The sequence below is a fragment of the Neolamprologus multifasciatus genome, chromosome 14 (assembly GCF_963576455.1).
Source record: "Neolamprologus multifasciatus chromosome 14, fNeoMul1.2, whole genome shotgun sequence".
In the NCBI taxonomy this organism is placed as follows: Eukaryota; Metazoa; Chordata; class Actinopteri; order Cichliformes; family Cichlidae; genus Neolamprologus; species Neolamprologus multifasciatus.
In genome coordinates, this window is record NC_140452.1 from 7,371,342 (window position 1) to 7,389,137 (window position 17,796).

The 17,796-nt window shown below is 45.3% G+C and overlaps 2 protein-coding genes across 2 annotated transcripts; one reads left to right on the forward strand and one right to left on the reverse strand.

Annotated features, from left to right (window-relative positions):
* Nucleotides 1-332: 332 nt before the first annotated feature.
* Nucleotides 333-1,855, forward strand: LOC146503433 (extracellular calcium-sensing receptor-like). The gene is made up of 3 exons (XM_085131134.1): nucleotides 333-350; nucleotides 431-554; nucleotides 657-1,855. Exons 1-3 carry the CDS (start codon nucleotides 333-335, stop codon nucleotides 1,553-1,555), a joined length of 1,041 nt encoding a protein of 346 aa, XP_084987260.1. The 3' UTR covers nucleotides 1,556-1,855.
* A 13,001-nt stretch (nucleotides 1,856-14,856) lies between these two features.
* Nucleotides 14,857-17,590, reverse strand: LOC146503434 (vomeronasal type-2 receptor 26-like). The gene is made up of 2 exons (XM_085131166.1): nucleotides 17,302-17,590; nucleotides 14,857-15,665 (listed from the first exon to the last, which is right to left on the reverse strand). Exons 1-2 carry the CDS (start codon nucleotides 17,588-17,590, stop codon nucleotides 14,857-14,859), a joined length of 1,098 nt encoding a protein of 365 aa, XP_084987292.1.
* Nucleotides 17,591-17,796: the final 206 nt, after the last annotated feature.

Consider the following 17,796-nt stretch of genomic DNA (forward strand, 5'->3'; position numbering starts at 1 on the left):
GAAATAAATATCTTAATGGCAGTTTCCCTCATCACCTGCTTGAATTCAATTTTGTATTAATATTGATTATTGCAATATTGTATCTATTTCCTTTCTCTCCCATTCTCTCTCTTTATTCATGTTTACAGATTTTAACTGAACTGAAAAAGGTACATTTTTCCCAAAATGGATATGATGTGTCATTTAATGCTAATGGGGATCCTGTGGCTTTTTATGAGCTCGTCAACTGGCAGAAAAGTGAAAGTGGCATCATTGATATTATAACTGTAGGGCTGTATGATGCATCACTACCAGTGGGCCACGAACTTTGGATTAACAGAAATATAACCTGGATGGAGGATAGCAGAAAAGTAATGACTCAAAGGATGAGAATGTAACTCTACTGAACAAGATAATTTATATTTATTATGCCACCTTTGTGTGTTGACAGGTGCCAGTGTCAGTGTGCACCGACAGTTGTCCTCCAGGAACTCGTAAAGTACTGCAGAAAGGAAAACCCATCTGCTGCTATGACTGTATAGCATGTCCTGAGGGAGAGATCAGTAATACAACAGGTAAAATGAAAAAAATTCTATGCATGTAAAATGTTTTTATTGTGAACATATGAAAATTACAGAAATTACAAGGAGCCTATATATTGTTTTCTTTCTATTCAGATTCGACTGATTGTTTACCCTGCCACAAAGAGTTCTGGCCCAATGCAAAGAGAGACACTTGTATCCCTAAACCTATAGAGTTTCTTTCCTTTCAAGACATCTTAGGAATTACCTTGGCTACATTCTCAGTCATTGGTGCTTGTCTGGCCTTTATCACTGGAGTTGTATTCTTTTATCACAGGACATCTCCAATTGTCCGAGCCAACAACTCTGAGCTGAGCTTCCTGCTGCTCATCTCTCTCACTCTGTGTTTCTTATGTTCATTAACTTTCATTGGAGCACCATCTGAGTGGTCCTGCATGCTGCGTCACACTGCATTTGGTATCAACTTTGTTCTCTGTATCTCCTGCGTACTTGGGAAAACTATAGTGGTTTTAATGGCTTTTAAAGCGACACTTCCAGGTAGCAATGTCATGAAATGGTTTGGTCCTCCACAGCAGAGAATGACTGTTGTGTCTTTCACCTTTATTCAAGTTTTAATATGTACTTTTTGGTTAGTATTCAGTCCCCCTTTTCCAATAAAAAATCTAACCACATACAAGGAGAAAATCATATTGGAATGTGCATTAGGCTCTCCTGTTGGCTTTTGGGCTGTGCTCGGGTACATAGGGCTACTTGCTTTGTTTTGCTTTGTTTTAGCTGCCTTAGCCCGCAAATTACCTGATAATTTCAATGAAGCCAAGTTTATCACCTTCAGCATGCTGATATTCTGTGCAGTGTGGATCACCTTTATCCCAGCATATATTAGTTCACCTGGGAAATTTGCTGTAGTTGTAGAAATTTTTGCCATTCTGGCCTCCAGCTTTGGACTAATAATGTGTATATTTGCTCCAAAATGTTTTATCATATTGTTTAAGCCTGAGAAAAACACCAAGAAATGTTTAATGAACAAAAATTAATCAGAGTATATTGGACTTTTCACAACAAGCTAGTATTCCATTTGTAAGCTGAAATTCTACATATTCAATATGCATAGGAAAGTTTTGGTTACTTTGTCAAATTAAGATTATTTCTGTTGTGGTGATTAATAGCAAACAGAAATGTATTCACAAATTAAGGGAGTGATTTGAAAAGATGGATGGGATACTTCTTAAGGTCTTTTTTTTCTGAAAAACCTGATTAATTTGCACAATAATTTTTAAGCAATAAATTGTACAATATTGCAAGATGTAGCAAAAGATTATACAAATTAAATCTAATTTATGACTGATAATTAATTTATTTTATTTATACTGTTCAGAAGTTTCAATATTTCCTCCAGTTAGGGTTAGGGTAATTGATTTACTGACCATCATCCAATTATTTAGGGAAAAACGGCTATCCAAAATTTCCTGGCCCTGGAAAAGTAATCGCCCTCCCCTTAGTGAGAGCCATTATCCACAAATGGATGAACCTTAAAACCACTTACCTACCTAATTTGTCTCAGTTAGGGTGAATGTTTGTGATTCAACAACAAGAAAGAAACTGGACAAAAATGGTATTCATGGGGGAGCCGCAAAGCAAAAAAAACAACAAAAAACTGCTGACCAAAGTCCAAAGAATACCAAACTGGATATCCTGAAGGCAAATGCTCATGCTCTATAATTCAAGTACAGTCAGATTATGCAGCAGGACAATTATCAGAAACACACTAACAAACCTATTTTATGCTCAAAAAAAGGAAAATGATGATTTTGAAGTCAAATTCTGGACTTAATCAGATCGAGATAATTTGGCATGGCCTTGTAAATGTTATTTATGCTAAAAAACAAACAAACAAACAAACAAACAAAAAATTGTGATTTAAGTAAAACAATTCTTTAAAGAAAAGTGATGTGAAAGGCTCATTGTCAGTTGTCCCAAAGACTTGATTGCACTTCTTGTTGCCTGGGGTGGCAGAGGTGGAGTTTTCAACTCTTACTGCCACTCAGCAGTGCATTAACACAATGTATTTACATCATTTCCTCTGTGATTAATAAAGTATTCTCAATGTGATTCATACTGATTCCACAAACTTCTACAGTGTGCAAGGAGAAAGGCTGAAAATTAGTATCTGATGCCTGAGAGTCTATCCCAGCTACCACAGGTCAAAATTAATGTTGAATCAGTGTCTAATTTTGCAAGACAATGTCAGACAGCCTCAACATAGCATTTATTCTATTATTAGACTCAGTTAGCTTCTCTCAAACCTTTAGAGCCAACCCACACTTTAATCACTCTATGGATTTTATTCTGACATATGGAATAGAAAATGATCATTACCATGACAATGCTATTTTGGTTAATCATTTCTTAGTAACATTTATATTTGTAATAATAGAGTACGAAGCAGTGGGGAATACATTTCAGTACAGTAGGTGTCTTTCCCCTTGTCTTCCTCTGTTTGTTCCATCCACTGCATTTTCTAGGTTCCATGTTTCACGTTCCAGGTTTCTCGTCACAGGTTCTTAGTGTCTTTATTCTTGTTTCTAGTTTTCCCCAGTTTAGGTTTTTGTTAGTTTTTCCCAGTCCTCCATTTCCTTTTGTTTTGGGTGTTTTTTGCAGCCCAAAATAAAGGCTCGGATTTTGTTATACATCCACCTGCATCTCCATTGTCTGTATTTGGGTCCAAACTACTTTCTACCCCTCACGGATTTATTTGTAAAATCTCTAATGTGATGAGTCAGTGAAGCTCACTTCTGTCTAATGACAGCAATACTGAGGTGTGTTGTACTCAGAGACTTTGCAAATAAACTCTAATAGAATAGGAGAATGGTATCAAAGTGTTTATCATAGCATCTAATAAGGGAACTCTAATGTTTGATTCTTTCAAAGTCATTATACAAATGATAAACTTTCAATTTGGCCAACAATTTCAACTGGAAATAAAAATAATATATATATATATATATATATATATATATATATATATATATATATATATATATATATATATATATATATATTGACAAACAGAACTAATCTGTTTGTCAAAGTTGGCACTAAATAGTTGTTTCCTAATTTATGCACCCATCTGCTACCAGAAGAAGCATTGTTGGTGAGAAATGCTATCAATCTGTTAACCCTTTAAGACCTACCATAGAACCAAGTCTGCCAGAGTTATCTTTATATTTTTACATGCTGTAGTGCGATTTTTGGGAGCATTCCAAGTTGCTATACATCAGTATTACCATTATAGCCCAAATTGTAATAATATTTCTGCATTATCTATAATAACTACACAAATTGCGACAAAGTGCAATTTACAAAAAATTGAAAATCGTTTTTGTTTTTTGTTTTTTTTTACATATATTTCTAGTTAGAGAAATTTAAGAGGTTTGTCCCTCAAAACTGTAAATACAAAAAAGTTTCACAAAATAGTTTCTTTCAACGGGAAATTTATTTTGAGCGTCTTCATAGTTTTATTTTTGAGATACACCAATTTTATATACTGTTGGAAAAAAAATATTACAATGCAAATTTGCAAAAAAACAGCATGTGCATCAAAGTAAACTATTTCCAGCAGTGCAATTTGAGTTCTAAGCATCCCAGAACTGTTCAGAAAAGCATAAAGTCAAACATGACTTTTAACCCTGATGCACCCGCCAGGGGGAGAGAGGCGGGGTCGGGGGATGCGGGTCCCCCGCGGAGGGATGGAATGAGGAGGTTGGGGTCGCGAGATCCCCCGAGTGGATGGGGGGTGGGGGGGGTAGAGAGAGAGAGACAGAGAGAGAGAGAGAGATTGGTGGTCGAGAAACACCCCGGCGAAAGCACAGCGTGTCGCGTGGCGAGATGATAAGAGCGTGGATGGCGGGTACTGTCGGGGTTTGGTTATGGAGGCAGCATCCGGGCGCGTGCTGTACTACAACAACAACAACAACAACAACAACAACAACTCTGGCAACAAGGTGCCAACGTGAAAGAAGAAGACGAAGAAGACAATGTCACGTACTAGACCGTGGGAGCCAAAGAGCACATGGGTCGGTACAGGTGGACCGCTTTCGCCGGCGGTGTCATCGTCGTCCTCCTCCTCCTCCAGCTCACCATCACCGTCGCCATCACCATCGCCAGTGCCAGCGCGTTGGCGTACGCGGGGTGGGCTGCGGTCGCTCCGTTGTTGCGACCGGCCACGTTTCGTTATCGAGCGCAAGGGGTCGAGGAAGACCAAGAGCAGCAGCAGCAGCAGCAGCAGCAGCAACAACAAGAGGAGAACTCGGAGGAGGAGCAGGAGGAAGAGGAGCAAGAGGCCGAGGGGGACGACGACACGACAGCCCGAACGCTCGCAGACGAGGAGCGCTACTGGGAGGATCGGGAGGAAGAGACCGAGGAAGAGGAGCAAGAGGTCGAGGGGGACGACGACTCCACAGCCCGAACGCTCGCAGACAAGGAGCGCTACTCGGAGGATCGGGAGGACGAAAACGATGAGGTGGCGGACCAAGGGTACGTGGCCACAGAGGATCACGGTTACGAAATACCGTTGCAACTTTGCCAGGACGGCGGCTCGCAAGGCGAGCCGAAAGGCCGAGAGGGGGACGAAGAAGTGGGCGCTGAACCGGGGCGGGGGGTTTCGGAGCTTTGGCAAGAGGACGCCGGCCGTGCTGCAGGTGGCGTTCATGATCTTGGGCGCGATCGCAGCCACGGCGCTGTCAGCGAAACTCGCGATGCAGATGTAGCCGATGATTATGACGAAGAAGAAGAAGAAGAAGATGAAGACTATGAAGAAGACGACGAACACTATGAAGAAGACAACGAACACTATGAAAACAAAGACTAGGAGGAGAAGAAGAAGAAGAAGAAGAAGACAATGACAAAGAAGAAGAAGAAGACAACGACGATGACGACCTCGACCCGCGAGGACGAGGCCCCACCGAAGAGGCCGTGGCGGCGGCGCGAGACGAGGCCTCCTCGTTCATGGCCTACTTCCCACCAGAGATCGAGGACTCGGTGATCGCCATGACCAACCTGGAAGCGGACAGGCACAGGCCCGCCATCGACGGATGGAAATCCATGGGCCGTGTCGAGTTCCGAGCCTACGTGGGGCTGCTCGTGCTCGCCGGCGTGTACAGGTCCCGGGGAGAGGCCTGCGAGAGCCTGTGGGACGCCGAGAGCGGCAGGTCCGTGTTCAGAGCCACGATGCCACTCAAGTCCTTTCGAGCCTACAACAACAGAGAGACCAGACCAGCCAGGCGAGGCGGCGGTGGCGGCGGCGGTGGCGGCGGCGGTGGCGGCGGCGATAGCTACGACAAACTGGCCCCCATCAGAGCCGTGTGGGACGAGTGGTGCCCGAGGTTGCCCGCCATGTACCGCCCGGGACCGGAGGTCACCGTCGACGAGAGGCTGGTGCCGTTCAGAGGTACGTGGTGTGTGTGTGTGTGTGTGTTGCATGCGGATGAGAGGAGGAAGAGGAGCGGGAACAACGACAACACTAGCTTTCTGTTATTGTCGTTGTCGGGTTCTGCGTTTGTGCTTTTACATGACTTTATCGTCCACGCTTGCACGTGTGTTCTCTGTCAAACTCACGTCTCGCTCTCTCTCTCTCTCTCTCTCTCTCTCTCTCTCTCGCCATCAGGAAGGTGTCCGTTCAGACAGTACATGCCCAGCAAACCGGCCAGGTACGGGATCAAGATATGGGTGGCGTGCGACGCGCGTTCCAGCTACGCGTGGAAGATGCAAGTCTACACCGGCAAGCCCGACAAGCGCGGCCCTCCCGAAAAGCACCTGGCCACTCGAGTGGTCGTGGACCTCACCGAGGGATTGACGCCGGGACGCAACGTCACCTGCGACAACTTTTTCACCTCGCGCGAGCTCGCCAACAGGCTCTATCGCGAAAGAGGCCACACCGTGCTGGGCACTCTGCGATCGAACAGGCCCGAGATCCCCAGAGAGCTGCGCTGCGTCAAGGGCAGGGCCGTGGGCTCCGTCGAATCCGTAGTACTCGGCGGCTCCGCGGGACGAGGAGGAGGAGGAGGACGAGGGCCCGACACGATTATCCTCTCCTACGTGGCAAAGAAGAACAAGAACATGCTGCTCCTCACCACCGCTCCTCGCTACCACCACCACCACCATCGCTCCGGTCCCGAGCCCCGGCCTAGCCGCCGCAACAGCAACAGCATCAGCAGCAGCAGCAGCAACAGCAACAGCGGCAGCAACAGAAGCAGCGGCAGCGCAAAACCGCCCTTGGTGCTGCATTACAACCGCACCAAGGGAGGCGTCGACAACCTGGACAAGGTTGTGAGCACGTAGAGCTGCAGGAGAAAGACCTGCAGGTGGCCCGTGGCCCTTTTCCACAACATGGTCGACGTGGCGGCCTACAACGCGTTCGTGCTCTGGAGGGAAATTCACCCCGACTGGATGGCGGGCAAGCTCAACAAGCGAAGGCTCTTCCTCGAGCGACTGGGCAAAGCGCTCGCGCGCCCCATGCTCGAAGCCAGGGCATTAGCGCGAGGAGGAGGAGGAGGAAGAGGCAGAGCCGCGGCCCGAGGTGCTGCCACCGAGGCCGACGCGGAGGCTCGTACTACACGTGCCGCCGCCTCTAATGATAATAACGCTACGCCACGCGACTCCTCTCTGGTCAAGAGGCGAAGGTGCCGCGTGTGTCCCAGGAGCAAAGACGTCAAGACCAAGATCCTGTGCCACGAGTGCTGAGTGCACGTGTGCACCAACTGCGCCATCACGTACTGTCCCAACTGCGCCACTTCTTCCCGCACCGCCGCTCCCCAGACGCCACCGACGTCGTAATAACACGAGCGCCCCACGGGGGCCCTAGCGACCCCAACCCTATCATCATCATCATCATCATCATCATCATCCTCATCATCATCATCATCACCATCACCATCACCATCATCATCACCATAACACACATATGCCCCGAGGGGGTCCTAGTGACCCCCACCCTATCATCATCATCATCATCCTCATCATCATCATCATCATCATCCTCATCATCACCATCATAACACACATATGCCCCGTGGGGGTCGCTAGGACCCCCACCCTAATCACCATAACACACATATGCCAAGGGTTAACCCTTGTGCGCCTGTTCTCGGGGCATGGGTCGTGGTGACCCCCCGAGGGGCGTGTGTGTTGTTATTAGGATGGTATTGATGATGATGACGATGACGGTGGTGATGGGGGGGTCTTGGTGACCCCCCTCTGGGCATATGTGTGTTATGGTGATTAGGGTGGGGGTCACTAGGACCCACTCGGGGCATATGTGTGTTATGATGGTGATGATGATGATGGTGCAAGCGTGGACGATAAAGTCATGTAAAAGCACAAACGCAGAACCCGAGGACGACAATAACAGAAAGCTAGTGTTGTCATTGTTCCCGCTCCTCTTCCTCCTCTCATCCGCACGCAACACACACACACACACCACGTACCTCTGAACGGCACCAGCCTCTCATCGACGGTGACCTCCGGTCCCGGGCGGTACATGGCGGGCAACCTCGCGCACCACTCGTCCCACACGGCTCTGATGGGGGCCAGTTTGTCGTAGCTATCACCGCCACCATCATGGCTCTGAACACGGACCTGCCGCTCTCGGCGTCCCACAGGCTCTCGCAGGCCTCTCCCCGGGACCTGTACACGCCGGCGAGCACGAGCAGCCCCACGTAGGCTCGGAACTCGACGCGGCCCATGGGTTTCCATCCGTCGATGGCGGGCCTGTGCCTGTCCGCTTCCAGGTTGGTCATGGCGATCACCGAGTCCTCGATCTCTGCCGGGAAGTAGGCCATGAACGAGGAGGCCTCGTCTCGCGCTGCCGCCACGGCCTCTTCGGTGGGGCCTCGTCCTCGCGGGTCGAGGTCGTCTTCTTCTTCTTCTTCTTCTTCTTCTTCTTCTTCTCCTCCTCCTCCATAGTCTTTGTCTTCATAGTGTTCGTCGTCTTCTTCATAGTCTTCGTCGTCTTCTTCTTCTTCTTCTTCGTCATAATCATCGGCTACATCTGCATCGCGAGTTTCGCCGACAGCACCGTGGCTGCGATCGCGCCCAAGATCATGAACGCCACCTGCAGCACGGCCGGCGTCCTCTTGCCAAAGCTCCGAAACCCCCCGCCCCGGTTCAGCGCCCACTTCTTCGTCCCCCTCTCGGCCTTTCGGCTCGCCTTGCGAGCCGCCGTCCTGGCAAAGTTGCAACGGCATTTCGTAACCGTGATCCTCTGTGGCCACGTACCCTTGGTCCGCCACCTCATCGTTTTCGTCCTCCCGATCCTCCGAGTAGCGTTTCTCGTCTGCGAGCGTTCGGGCTGTCGAGTCGTCGTCTCCCTCTGCCTCTTGCTCCTCTTCCTCGGTCTCTTCCTCCCGATCCTCCCAGTAGCGCTCCTCATCTGCGAGCGTTCGGGCTGTCCTGTCGTCGTCCCCCTCGGCCTCTTGCTCCTCTTCCTCCTGCTCCTCCGAGTTCTCCTCTTGTTGTTGCTGCTGCTGCTGCTGCTGCTCTTGGTCTTCCTCGACCCCTAGCGCTCGATAACGAAACGTGGCCAGTCGCAACAACGGAGCGACCGCAGCCCACCCCGCGTACGCCAAACGCGCTGGCGATGGTGAAGGCGACGGTGATGGTGAGCGGGAGGAGGAGGACGACGACGATGACACCGCCGGCGAAAGCGGTCCACCTGTACCGACCTTTGTGCTCTTTGGCTCCCACGGTCTAGTGCGTGACATTGTCTTCTTCGTCTTCTTCTTTCACGTTGGCACCTTGTTGCCAGAGTTGTTGTTGTTGTTGTTGTTGTTAGTACCCGCCATCCACGCTCTTATCATCTCGCCACGCGACACGCTGTGCTTTCGCCGGGGTGTTTCTCGACCACCAATCTCTCTCTCTCTCTCTCTCTCTCTCTCTCTCTCTCTCTCTACCCCCCCCCCCCCCCCCATCCACTCGGGGGATCCCACGACCCCAACTTCCTCATTCCATCCCTCCATCCCTCCGTGGGGGACCCGCATCCCCCGACCCCGCCGCTCTCCCCCTGGCGGGTGCATCAGGGTTAAAAACACCAGTACAGGCTTATAAGGCCCCAAAGATAAAAATCCACATTTTCTGCGAAAAATGACATCACTTACAGTTTTGGCCAGGTAATGGTGGACACGCGATAGTTCACGCTGACGTCCATTCCAACTTAGGAAGTGTTATGAACAGCTGACCGGATCGGTAAAGCCTGTTTCTGGAATGTTATGTTTTTGTTGCTGCAAGTGCTTTTTATGCTGTTTTTGCAAGGCCATTTGTGGAAGGAAACTGTGACTTAAGACAAGCTGATGTTATAAGATGTAAGTACAACTCCTCTGGTTTCATGTGCAAAAAACAATTATTGTGCTAGATTACGTGGTTCCGGTCCTACAGGGATTTAAAAATAGTTACTCAAAACGGAGCGTTCCCGCTCCGACTGGTTTTAAAGGGTTAACCTCGGCCTGATCTTTGTTTTAACACTGTTTTGCTAGTTCTTTTAAAGGGACAAAAATGAGATTGGTGATACACACGGCAGGACGGCAGGAATTGCGAGGGATTGTATCTATCGCCTGCCCTGGGAAAGCCTCATTGTTTTATGTTTGTGGAGGTGACTGGTGAGATGGACGTTGACCCCCGGACCCAAGTTCAGATAAGCTGAAGAAAAATGGATAGAGGATTTATCATTTTGTTATTTTAGATTGCAAATTTTATTCTAGTGATTGTTATCGTCATCATCATCATCATTGTTTATTTGTATAGGACAGGAGTCAGCAACCTTTAACACCCAAAGAGCTACTTGGACACAAAATAAAACACTGGGAGCCGCAAATACTTTTTGACATCTAAATTGAAGATATATTGGGTTTTTTTTACCTTTATGCTTTGTGTGAACAACTAAAGTAAGTAAGTAAAGTTTATTAATTAAGCGCTTTTAACAGACAGGCAGTCACAAAGTGCTGTACACAAAGATTAAAATAAACAATACAGTCAACAGACATTATACACAATGTAAAAGATCAAATGTAAATAATGTAAAGAATATAAAATACGTAGATCAACAAAAGGCTTGTTTGAACAGAAAAGTTTTTAACTGCTTTTTAAAAGAATACACAGAGCAACTAAGGTGTGTTGCTTATGAAATCCATGAAGTGCTACAGAGAAAATTACATTTTATTTATGTAATTAACACATTTTGAACTGTTAAAGAAATATAACAAAAGGAAAGACACCCAGCTGAACTAAAAGGATCCATGTAGCAAACAAAAACTGTTGTGAGCCGCCACCCTCATATCGCCTTTGGACTTTTGGAGCCTTGACCTGACTTTTAAAAGATAATTGGAAAAAAAGCACTATGCTGCTAAAAAAATAGATATTTGCAAAATTCTGCCTAAATATGTATTCTACCTGGTTAATGTGTGTGGCGGGGCGTGGTCTGCAGTGCCGCAGCATGGGAGTCGGATGCACCTGAGCGGCCCCCGCAATCACGCCTCGCCGCCTTAAAGTCTGTGCTCTCTCTGCTGTTGTGTTGTCGGGCTGTGAGCTAAAAAGCTACAGCCGGCTGTATGCGTACAGCAACCGTGTGTGAAAAGTGGTCAATAAAGAAATGTTATTAAAAAGCAGCGGGTCTGCCGTGGTATGTTTACAATGGAACTTCTGCTCCTGAACCTCTGCACATATCCCAAATGTGCACAGCGTCTGCAAATCGAGGCTGTACGAAGTCACTTTCATCTTTATGCAGGATTGTAAGCTGTCATCTGTGAGGCGTGAGCGGTGTTTGTTTTTAACATAGTTCACGGTGGAGAATAGCTGCTGACATAATGTGGATCCAAAGATCCATAATTGGCCTACGTGGGGTTGAATGAAATTTGCCTCAGATCGGTCCTGGCAACGCGTTTTCTTCTGATTCTCCCATTTTTGTAGCTCTGATGTGTGCATCAGTTTAATCGGCTTCGAATGCAAAGCGCGATTGAACGCGTTATTTTTTAAGGTGTTATTTTGTCAAATTAATGAATCACAATTAACGCGTACTATGATCTAGGACAGCGGTCCCCAACGCCTGGGCCACAGACCAGTACTGGTCTTTGAGTCATTTGGTACCGGGCCTCTAGAGTTAAGGCTTAATATAGTTACAAAATACCACAGCTTTTGTCTTGGATAATTTTATTTTGTTGTATTTATCCGCGACACCTTAAAGGCCAGTCCGTGAAAATATTGTCTGACATTAAACCGATCCATGGCGCAAAAAAGGTTGGGGACCACTGATCTAGGACATCCTGGTGACTGTAGTATGCCTCTGCATGGTATTACAAAAGACTTACTAGTACAACATGTTGTTAACTTTTTTGTCTTTATTAAAATCCTTTTATGTCAACTCCACATCTTACATCTGCTCCATTACATATATATCTTTGTCCTACATTCACCTTGCTCCTGCTACATCCGCCTTCTTTTAGCTGACACTCCAACTTTCTCAAAAGACTGTGTTTTCATCTATTCATGTCCAACTAAATTGTGAACCAGAACCCATAAGCATAATACATGACTGTATAACAATCGGTATTACTTCCAACACTCTTTTGTTCCTAAACTGGGGGTCAGGGTTGACTACCTGAGTCCCAAAGCTGTGCAGGGATTATTCTGCCCTTTTAAACACACCACAGCTTTCTATCTACAAATTGAGTCTGTTAGGGGCTCGAATTACTTGGTGTCATCTGGCCTCGCTGGGAGCCTCTGGTATCAACCTGATGTGAGATCAGTTTCTCCAGAGGCTTCCAGAAGTCAGGTCTGAATTGTAAAATCTTGGTGTCTGGACTGGACCATTGATGATACCAGGATCTTTCATGTTTCTCACCCAGACTCTCTGACCTGGTAGGAGTTCTTGTCTTCTCTTTGTGTTGTGACGTGTGTTGCACCCGAAGGCTTGCTTCTCTTTGATGTCCTGATCTTTCCTCCAGAATGCCTGAAGATCAGTTCAACCCGGTTTAAGTTTCTCTCGGCTGACTGGTAGCGTTGTCCTGATGTTGTGTCCGTATAAGGGGCTAATGGGTGCTGATCGCTACAGCAAGGGAGTGGCTCTGTAGGTCATGAGAACCTTGTATGCATCATCCCCCCTTTTCAGTATAGATTTAACAGTTTTAACTGCCCTGTCAGCCTCACCATTTCTCACCAGAGCCCCATCCAAGTCATGACCACAGCCCCCAGGTTGAGACCCCCAGGAAACCTGCCCCTAGGGAATCCCAAGACACTCCAAGGCTGTACCCACCCCCACATCAACTACAATAACAAAGGCTGGACAAAACCATGACGCGCAAACCCCACCTCTCATCCAAGCTTCTCGGATGTCCAGACGCTTTTCTTTCCAAGCTCCTTAGACTACGATGACCTGGATGACCGAGAACCTTCACGGACACTCTGAAAGCAATCTTATTAGAGACAAATAGAAGAAAATGGTATTGAAGTAAAAAGGAACGCGATTTGTCAAGTACTTCAGGTAGAATGGAAAAAAGACACAAAGCTGGAGTTATTCTGTGTCTTTACACTGCTCAGCTGCCTCTTCTTCTTTCATTCTCTCCCCTTCCCTCTCCTGTTGCTACTTCAATCATGAAACTGATCAATGATCAGCTGATCGGTTTTTCTGTCACAAGTCCCTGCTCTCTTGTTTGTTTATTGCCCACTTTGCGCCAGAAAGAGGAAACCAGCGGACATCTTGATAAATAACAGCAGCCCGTTTAAGCTTGATAAGCTGTTGTTAGAGTTTATTTAATATTACTTTCAAGTATCACCTGATGTTTACTGGTTCCACAGCTATAAGAGCTGTTGGTCATAATATCGGTTTGGATATCTGATGAGAGGGAATGCCTTGTCTTCCCCCGAACAAGCTGATGGAGGTGGCCAGGGAGAGGGAGGTCTGGGCTTAGATTACTGCTGCCACAACCCGGCCCCAGATAAGCGGAAGAAGGTGGATGGCTGGATGGATGGAGAAAGAATTTTGATCATTTGTCAGAAGAGGAATTTATGAACATCGTGCAAAAAAAAAATTAAAGCTTTGCCAAATAGCTCAATATACACTGCTGAATAAAACACTTCTGGAAAATTGGTCTGGTCATATAGTAGGAGAGGGGATTGTTAATCAGTTTTAACTCGTTTGGTGTCATTAGAAATAACAACAGGTCCACTAGACTGTCAACAGTAAGACAACTCACAGAACAGGAGTGGTTTTACAGGTGGCTACCACTCGGTGGTCTTTCTGACTGCTTTTCTTTTTCACTCGTTTTGCATTTGGCTACGGTCAGTGTCATTACTGGTAGAATAAGGTAATACCAGAACCCTACAGAGGTTGCACAGGTAGTCCTAGAGTCTCCAACTTCAGTACTCGAGAGCTACTTACCTGCAGCCTTTAGATGCATCCCTACTCCAACACAGCTGAATCAAATGGTTGAGCTACCTCTTCAGCATGCCATCAAATTTGGCAAAGGCCTCGTAACAAGTCAATAATTTGATTAGGTTTGTTGGAACAAGGATGTATCTAAAAGGTGCAGGGCTGTAGCTCTCAAGGACTAGAGTGGAGACCCCTGTCCTATTCTTTCGGGATGGTACATCAATACCTGCCATTGCCAGAAGGGTTGTTGCGTCTCCCAAGACAGTCTAAAGAACAGGAGATTCCAGGACACAGACAGTTACTCTAGGAGAGCTGGACAGGGCCATAGAAGGTCTTTAACCCATCATCAAGATCGTTATCTGTTCCTGTGTGCTATAAGAAATGGGATGAGCACAGGCAGCAGCCTACAAAATTACCTCACAGACCACCACTATGAATGTTTCTGACCAAATAATCAAAAGCAGACTTCGTGACAGTGGCCCAAAGGTCTGATATCATCTACTGGGCCCAGTGCTCATAGCTCAGCATCGAGGTGACCCACTTGGTTTTTGCCATAAAATACTAGAATTGGCAGGTCTACCACTGGTCTGGTAGAAAACTGTGGAGAATGTTGTATGACTGTGAAATTGAAATTGGTGATTGATACAAATTCAAATGCTAAAAGAAATCAAAATGTTACAAGAAATTGTATCAGACCATTGAGGGAGGGAAATAACTCAGAACAACACACTGTTTCAATGTGACTTTACATTTATTTAGGCAATTAACTTTCAATTATATATGTTCATACACTAAATAAATGAATGCAGAAGAAAAATTATGGCATATGAATATGAACTTATTTAAGAAAAAAGTGGTGAATATATCATTTAACTACAGAATGAAGAACGATTGGAAGATTAACATTTTCAGATTATTAATATACTATGACTGATTTTTGTTCATTAAATATTTCTTAGTGTTCTTTGCAGGCTTAAACAATATGATAAAACACTTTGGAGCAAATATAAATATTATTAGCCCAAAGCTGGAGGCCAGAATGGCAAAAATCTCCACAACCACTGTAAATTTCCCACGAGAGCTGACATATGCTGGGATAAAGGTGATCCACACTGCACAGAATATCAGCATGCTGAAAGTGATAAGCTTGGCTTCATTGAAATTATCGGGTAATTTGCGAGCTAAGACAGCTAAAATGAAGCAAAAGGAAGCAAGCAGACCTATGTAACCAAGCACAGCCCAGAAGCCAGCAGCAGAGCCTAATGCACATTCCAGGATAATTTTCTCCCTGTATGTGGTTAGATTTTTAATTGGGAATGGAGGGCTCACTACCAACCATACAGTACATATTAAAACTTGAATAATGGTGAAAGACACAACAGTCATTCTCTGCTGTGGAGGACCAAACCATTTCATGACATTGCTTCCTGGAAGTGTAGCTTTAAAAGCCATTAAAACCACTATAGTTTTCCCAAGTACGCAGGAGATACAGAGTACAAAGGTGATCCCAAATGCAGTGTGACGCAGCATGCAGGACCACTCAGATGGTGCTCCAATGAAAGTTAATGAACATAAGAAACACAGAGTGAGAGAGATGAGCAACAGGAAGCTCAGCTCAGAATTGTTGGCTCGGACAATTGGAGATGTCCTGTGATAAAAGAATACAGCCCCAATTATGATGGCCAGACAAGCACCAAGAACTGAAAATGTAGCCAGGATGATCCCTAGGATGTCTTCAATTCAATTCAATTCAATTCAATTCAATTCAATTTTATTTATATAGCGCCAAATCACAACAAATGTCGCCTCAAGGCGCTTCATAGATACAGAGAAAAGCCCAACAATCATATGACCCCCTATGAGCAAGCACTTTGGCGACAGTGGGAAGGAAAAACTCCCTTTTAACAGGAAGAAACCTCCGGCAGAACCAGGCTCAGGGAGGGGCGGCCATCTGCTGCGACCGGTTGGGGTGAGAGAAGGAAGACAGGATAAAGACATGCTGTGGAAGAGAGACAGAGATTAATAACAGATACGATTCAGTCTTGAAATGAAAGAAACTCTACAGGCTTAGAGATACAAGTGTCTCTCTTTGCATTAGGCCAGAACTCTTTGTGGCAGGGTAAACAGTCAGCTGAATCTGAATAAGGGAGAAAAAAAAACAATATGAGGCTACTAGGAATTAAATCATTGTAAATTGAATTTTTTCCAGTATAAAATGATTTTAAATGCATGGAGAAACATTTGATTTTACCTGTTATATTACTGATCTCTCCCTCAGGACATGCTATACAGTCATAGCAGCAGATAGGTTTTCCTTTTTGCAGCATTTTACGAGTTCCTGGAGGACAACTGTTAGTACAGACTGACACTGGCACCTGTCAAGACAAGGTAGCATAACAGATATAAATATTACAGATGTAAAGTAGCAGCAACTTGTCACCAGAGTTTAATAAGTCAGATTCTCATCCTTTGAGTCATTACTTTTCTGCTATCCTCCATCCAGGTTATGTTTCTGTTAATCTTAAACTCGTGGCCCACTCGTAGTGAGGCATCATACAGTCCTACAGTTACTATCTCAATGATGCCACTCCCACTTTTCTGCCAGTTAACCAAGTCATAAATAGCCACAGGATCCCCATTAGTATTAAATGACACATCATATCCATTTTGGGAAAAATTTACTTTCTTCAGCTCAGTTAAAATCTGTAAAGACAGTAGGAGAGAGAAAGAAGAACATGGGACATTGCAATAATACACATTGATAGTTCTTTTTATCTAAGTTATATTAGGAGTTATGAAAGACATTGGCAATAACATGTTCAGTTCTGCTTACCTGATTGGACTGTAACTTGATTAGTTTGTCACATTTTTCTATGGCATTTGTTTTTTGACACACTGCATTATGGATGGCATGTGCTATTGCATACACAGCCTTATACACCATGTTAGCAATTCTGAGCTGAGATGTGTCAGTGTACTCGCTTTGGAGATTTTGTATGTCTTCATTTCCATCACACATTTTCTTCTCTATGGCAGGAGCTATAATTACAAAAACACAGATAATAGTGTTTTCAAGCCTGTAAGTAAAACTAGATTACAGGCCTGTTACATAGATATTAGAAAATTATTTTAGTAGAATGACTTACATTTGTAAATGGATAAAATTCTATTGATATACAAGAAAAATTAAAACTAAACCACTGGAACTTGACCTGAAAAGTCATTATATCAAGGGAGAATATATGCAGACATATGCCTGCGTTCACTTCATATTTGATCATTACCATTAGTGGAAAAAACATGAGCAGCAGTAGCCGTTGTAACACTACAATTTTGGAAAAATGATTTAGAAGCCAATGAAACTCTTACTTTTTTTCAGGCTGCAGTTGAATGCATCCTCCCAGAACTCAGTAAACACTGGCGAGGCAGACACTTGAGTGGGAGACAGATTTAACAGGAAGTCTCTGAGACCTGGGATTGCAGACTCCGGAATACCAAATCCAATGGATTTATAAGCTGTTTGCGTGTAAGAGTGAAGGGAGAAAGTGCCGCCAATAATGAAGTCCCCATCCTTTGAGAATGCAGGTGGACGTGTGCTACCCTGCAGCTTGCAGTTCACAGATGATTCCAGAGTACCAACCTTGGCGCCGGTAAGCATAGCCCTTTGACTCAGATCATCTAGACACACAGCCAAGGATGTGTTCAGGTGAAACAAACACACAGCCAATACCAGACAAATTATAAGATCATCCATCCCGCATTGATGTCAGTTGTGTGTATACGGGTGGAAATGCTTTTTTACTGGATTATATAGCTCTTCAGACAAGATTTTTTTTAATGATCACTAGGACATCCCCTTTCTTG